This window comes from Pantherophis guttatus, chromosome 14 (genome assembly GCF_059756535.1).
Source record: "Pantherophis guttatus breed Tessera chromosome 14, ASM5975653v1, whole genome shotgun sequence".
Taxonomy (NCBI): domain Eukaryota; kingdom Metazoa; phylum Chordata; class Lepidosauria; order Squamata; family Colubridae; genus Pantherophis; species Pantherophis guttatus.
Window position 1 is genome coordinate 16,937,570 of NC_142076.1, and position 6,268 is coordinate 16,943,837.

At 43.7% G+C, this 6,268-nt stretch overlaps 1 protein-coding gene across 1 annotated transcript; it reads left to right on the forward strand.

The window, feature by feature from the left end:
* BHLHA15 (basic helix-loop-helix family member a15) lies at positions 1-4,800 on the forward strand. Its single transcript, XM_034430581.3, has 2 exons — positions 1-134; positions 3,761-4,800. Exon 2 carries the CDS (start codon positions 3,952-3,954, stop codon positions 4,462-4,464), a length of 513 nt encoding a protein of 170 aa, XP_034286472.1. The 5' UTR covers positions 1-134; positions 3,761-3,951; the 3' UTR covers positions 4,465-4,800.
* Positions 4,801-6,268: the final 1,468 nt, after the last annotated feature.

The window sequence follows — 6,268 nt, forward strand, 5'->3', positions numbered from 1 at the left end:
GTAGCAGATGGGGATGGGCAGACAGCTGGCTTCCTGGGAGATGGGTCACCTTCTCCTGCTGAGGCCCGGTCTGCATTTTTTATGATCCATGCCAGGTTAGAACGGTTGAAGGATGCCATTGGCACCTGTTTCAGGTAAGGAATCTCGAATCATTTCTGGCCTCTTCCATTCAGAGCCATCGTGGGCAAATATTTGGGAATGAAAGAAGGGGGTGATCAAATTGATAAATGGCTCTCGCACGGCGGTCTACAAAAAAAACTCTACTCTGATCTCTCTTGAAATGTCTTTAAAAATCCTCTTCCCCTAAATTGAAGACTTTCTTTGCACGGTTGTCTTAACAATAACAAGAGTTGGAAGGGACCTTGGAGGTCTTCTAGTCCAACCCCCTGCCTAGGCAGGAAACCCTACACCACTTCAGTCAAATAGTTGTCCAACATCTTAAAAACTTCCAATGTTGGAGCATTCACAATTTCTGGAGGCAAGTTGTTCCACCGATTAACTATTCTAACTGCCAGGAAATTTCTCTTTAGTTCTAAGTTGCTTCTCTCCTTGATTAGTTTCCATCCATCGCTTCTCCTCCCTTCAGGTGCTTTGGGGAATAGATTGACCCCCCTCTTCTTTATGGCACCCCCTTAGATTTTGGTACACCGCTATCGTGTGTACCGATAGTCCTTTTCATTCAGCGTTTTTTGGGTCTCGAATACGGGGAAAGCACACCAAGGAACCAAATTTCTGAACCTCTCCAAAAAAAAAAAGGGGGAGGGGATATTATGATTTTTTAATCCAAGATGAGAATGTTACCCCAGTATGAATCTACAGAAGAGTTATTCTTTTTTTTTAAAGTTTTTATTTTTTTAAAACAAACATACAAACAAACAGTACATTTTTTTCTGAATAGAGTATTGACCGAGTCAAAATGTATACAGCTTATAACGTAAGTATAATATTTTAACCATCCTCTTCTGTATAGAGAGAGGATACAGAAGAGTTATTCAAAGACCAGTTCACTTTGCCCCGGCATAGACCTAGGTTGGCAACCCCACCGATCTGCAAGCTAAGAATTGTGGTTTATTACAATGGGCAGGCCCATGTAGAAATCCTGGATCGAACCGAATACATTTTGCACCAACAAATGAGCTGAAAATGGGGGAAAAGATAATAATGCTGGTTTAATTCGATGTCTCTCCCCCACCTGTTCCATCGAAAGGACCGAGGAGTTATATGACGTCCGTATTCTCTTCCCTTCCCTTCCCTTCCTCCTCTTTCTTTTTGGAGGTGAACACCTGATTAACCTTTGTTGCAAGGACAAGCGATTAGATTGTTCTGTGTTGTACATTGTACATTGCTTTACCTTATAACAATTCTTGGCTGGGGGGGGGGTGTGCGGCTCCGTGAGCACCCATGGGCTGTGGATTTCACTCAAGGTCTTTCATTCAACTTTGTTTCACGATCCGAGATTTTAATTTGGGTGTTTGTACCCAATGCAAACTCTGCAGAGCCCCCCTTTGCATTCCTCTTTGAATCCTGTCCAAAAATTTGCAATTTTGGCTGCCTTGGCCAATACCTTGATGATAAGGTTCTGTATCTAGCTATTTCACCCTTCGAAAGCAAGGCGGTAAGAGCAACGACGCGGTGGCTCAGTGGCTAAGGTGCTGAGCTTGTCGATCGAAAGGTCAGCAGTTCAGCGGTTCGAATCCCTGGTGCCGCATAACGGGGTGAGCTCCTGTGACTTGTCCCAGCTTCTGCCAACCTAGCAGTTCGAAAGCACGTAAAAAAATGCAAGTAGAAAAATAGGGACCACCTTTGGTGGGAAGGGAACAGCGTTCTGTGCGCCTTTGGGGTTGAGTCATGCCGGCCACATGACCACGGAGACGTCTTCGGACAGCGCTGGCTCTTCGGCTTTGAAACGGAGATGAGCACCGCCCCCTAGAGTCGGGAACGACTAGCACCTATGTGTGAGGGGAACCTTTACCTTTTAAGAGCAACGAACGTTTTTAAAGGTATGCCCAACCTTGAAATATATGTGTTTGAAAAGCTTGCAAGAAAGTGGACTTTGATGGACAGCCTGCCACAAAAACATCTTCTCTTCATTTGGGAATAAATAAATTCCGAGTGGCATTTCTTTGCAATGGAGACAAAGCAGAGGTTGGGATTCCCTTTAAAGGGTTTCTCAGCCGCAAAGCTCAAGAGAGTAAAACAATTGTAAAGAAGGGTGATAACAGTTCAGTTCAACCAAATTGGTGGCCCATGCCATTGATCTCATTAACCCATTATTATATAATTATATATAAGGTATTATTGCTAGGTACTCCCTTTTTTTTTAACCACCCGGTAATGCCTTAATTCGGGGTAGAATCGGGGTGACTGGACAGAGCTGAGTATTTACTGGACGGGTGCCCTTCCTGACGCCTATGCGCAGTTAGCAGCAGATAATTATTACTATTAGGGATTACGTGATCGTAAAAAAAAAGGGAGAACACAGACCTTTTGGACCTGTGGATGCTTCTTTCTCCCCTATGCTGGGTTGTGTGTATGTCCATTTAGAAATAACATTGACATTTTGGGTGCAAATGATAAAACATAGAACCAAGAGGGAAATCTTTGGGGTCTTCTACACAACCCTCTGCTCAAGTCAGGAGACCTTATACCAGGGGTCTCCAATCTTGGCAACTTTAAGACTTGTGGACTTCAACTCCCAGAATTCTAGGAGTTAAAGTCCACAAGTTGTCAAGTTTCGGGGTCGTCTCAAATAAATTGCATTTCAAACACAGTCTTTGAAGAAAAACTCCTTATTTATTAAGCACGACATTCTAACCCGACTCAAATCGAAGCCAACACTGACTTCCAGCCCCAAAACCCTCCCTTTCCGTTCCCCACTCCCCTGCACTCATTGGCCATCTTCCAAGTCATTCTACCCCTAATTTACTCCAGCTCAAAAGAATTTCCCCCCTCCCATCTCATCTCCTAGGGGATATTATCTCCAGGGAAAACAAGTAGGTGAAAAGTCAAACGTCCCTTTCCAGATGCCTCCGCTTCTCCTTCTTATGTCAGCACTAGAGTAAATGCAGGTTGAAGTGCTGACATCAGTCTTAAAGTTGCCAAGGTTGGAGACCCCTGCCTTATACCATCCCAATCAAAAAGTTGTCCAACCTATTTTTGAAAACCACCATAACGGAGCACTGACAACTCTGGAGGCCACTCCTTTCTTTTCTTTTCTTTTTTGTAAATATATTATGTTTTCATTCTTATTTAAGTGCCAAGAAACTTGGGGACAGAATTACTGTAGATCAGTGTTTTCTCAATGTTGGCAACTTGTTGGCTGTGGAATTCTGGGAGCTGAAGTCCAGACACTCTTAAAATCAATCAAAGGTTGGGAAATACTGTTGTAGATCTTCCGTAGAAGTTCAAAATATCTCAGAAGTTGATCCTTCTGGGTGATTTTAATACGTGAGAGAAGTAAGGTTTGATGTAAAGGTTTTCACACGATCTATAAGCGCCCCTTAAGAATAAATGGAAATAGGTAGACAAACAAAAGTGGTTGGGTGAATTGCCATTTGTAAACACAAGAAGACAAGGTGTCTTCTTGTGTTTAAACTATCGTAAAACTCTCCCATGCAAGAAAGTCCATGAAAAATCAAAATATAGCTTGAGAGTGGAAATGTTCTATGTGGGCATCATTTCTTTCACCTCTAGAGAATTTTTCATTAAAGAAACCTCTCAAAAGTGACCTAGTGATCTTTTTTTTTATTATCATACACAGGATTCCCCAACTTCTATGGATCCTGGCATGTCTAGACCAAGACTTGGTTGAGCTGACAGCTGAGGAAGATGAAGATGTAACTAGATAAACCCTCAAGTTGAGGTCTTTGTTCAAAAAAGGATCAATCCTTGGGTTCCATCCTTCTGCTAGGAGATGAAAGTCTAGTTTCTGGATCTTTGGTTGCACCAACCATGAAGGCCAAAAGCAAAGGAACCAAGCGTCGGAACGCGGTCAGCGAAGAGACTTTAGGCCAAGAACCCACCCAGAGCAGAGATGATCTTCTGAAATATTCACGGCGTAAAGAAAAGAGGAACAAGGAAAGCCCAAAGGGGACCTCCAAACTTCCTTGGAGCAGCAAGGATCGGCGCTTGCGGAGGCTGGAGAGCAACGAGCGCGAACGCCAACGCATGCACAAACTCAACAACGCCTTCCAAGCGTTGAGAGAAGTCATCCCTCACGTCCGAGCGGAGAACAAGCTCTCCAAAATCGAGACGCTCACGTTGGCCAAGAACTACATTAAGTCCCTCACATCCACCATTCTCAGGATGTCCAACGGACACCACCCGGCGGTTGAAGGCACGGGCTCTGAAGGCAAATCCAAACTCTACGAACACTATCAACAGCAGTATGAGGAAGGAGATGAACCGAAGGAGCAGCTTCAGAAGTACTCCACCCAAATTCATAGCTTCAGACAAGGCAGCTAAAGCTGTTCATCTGCAGTGGTCTTCCAGGGTCCGGGAAGACATCCGACACATCAAATGGACGTGTGTGACTTTTCTCCGTAGTTTTGCAAAATGGAAACCCAGTTTTGAACTTCTGATTTATGAGAGGACCTGGGCATGAATCCAGGGGTGAAATGTAAAATTTGTTACCACCGGTTCTGTGGGCGTGGCTTGGTGGGTGGGCGGGGGTAATGTGACTGGGTGGGCGTGGCCAACTTTTTTTTTCTTTTTTAACTTTTCAAAGCATTTTTTTCTACAACCTCTTCGGCCGAAGAGGTTGCAGAAAAAAATGCTTTGAAAAGCCTCTCTGACAATCAGGCAACTCAGCTGGGATCATCAGAGGCTTTTCAAAGCATTTTTTTAACCACATCTTCAGCCAAGAGGTTGCAGAAAAAAATGCTTTGAAAAGCCTCTGACGATCCCAGCTGAGCTGCGCGATCATCAGAGGCTTTTTTTTTTAAAAACTTTTAAAAGCATTTTTTCGGCGGAAGAGGTTGCAGAAAAAAATGCTTTGAAAAGCCTCTCTGACAATCAGGCAACTCAGCTGGGATCGTCAGAGAGGCTTTTCAAAGCACTTTTTTTACCACATCTTCAGCCAAGAGGTTGCAGAAAAAAATGCTTTGAAAAGCCTGTGACGATCCCAGCTGAGCCGCGCGATCATCAGAGGCTTTTTTTTTTTAACTTTTAAAAGCATTTTTTTCGGCGGAAGAGGTTGTAGAAAAAATGCTTTGAAAAGTTTTTTAAAAAAAGCCTCTGATGATCGTGCGGCTCAGCTGGGCATGGTGCGGGGGGCGCAGGGATTTTTGCTACCGGTTCTCCGAACCACCCGCTGCCATCGCTACCGGATCGGGCGATCCGGTCTGAACCGGGAGCATTTCACCCCTGCATGAATCCATCTTACGTGCATAAGTATAGAGTCTTATAGGTCCCATAGGGTCTCCAGCTTGTGCAGGGGATTTGAATTAGAAGACCTCCAAGCTCTCTGATATTCTGTTATAATCCATCCAGATTTTTTAATATATTGTTTAGTTTCTTAAAAAGTAAGCATTTTTGAATTTCTTAAAAAAAAAGAAGAAGCCAATATTCCTACAATGACTGTAAATGCTGCAAGCATGTGTGTTATGTAACACAACGTGACTTAATGTTACACTAGGTGGCTCAGTGGTTAAGACACCGAGCTTGTTGATCAGAAAAGGTCGACAGCTCTGCGGTTTGAATCCTTAGTACAGCTCTCCTGTGTGAGCTGGGGGTTGGACTAAATGACCTCCAAGGTCCCTTCCAACTCTGTTACTGATTTTAGCTCCTCAATATCTGGAGATTAATAGACCCCCCCCCCCACGTTTCTGACTTTACGCTCAAACTAGATAAACTCACGTTAGTTGTTAGAATTTGTATGAATGTTGTATATGCGTTTTTAATTGATAAATCAGCGTGCAGGACTCTAGATGCATTATCAAGTTTTATAAGGCCTTGGTAAGGCCACGCTTGGAATCCTGCATCCAGTTTTGGTCGCCACGATGTAAAAAAAGATGTGGAGACTCTAGAAAGAGTGCAGAGAAGAGCAACAAAGAGGATTAGGGGACTGGAGGCTAAAACATACAAAGAACGGTTGCAGGAACTGAGTATGTCTAGTTTAATGAAAAGAAGGACCAGGGAAGACATGATAGCAGTCTTCCGATATCTCAGGGGCTGCCCCAAAGAAGAGGGAGTCAAGTTATTCTCCAGAGCATCTGAAGGCAGGACAAGAAGCAATGAATGGAAACTAATCAAGGAGAGAAGCAACCTA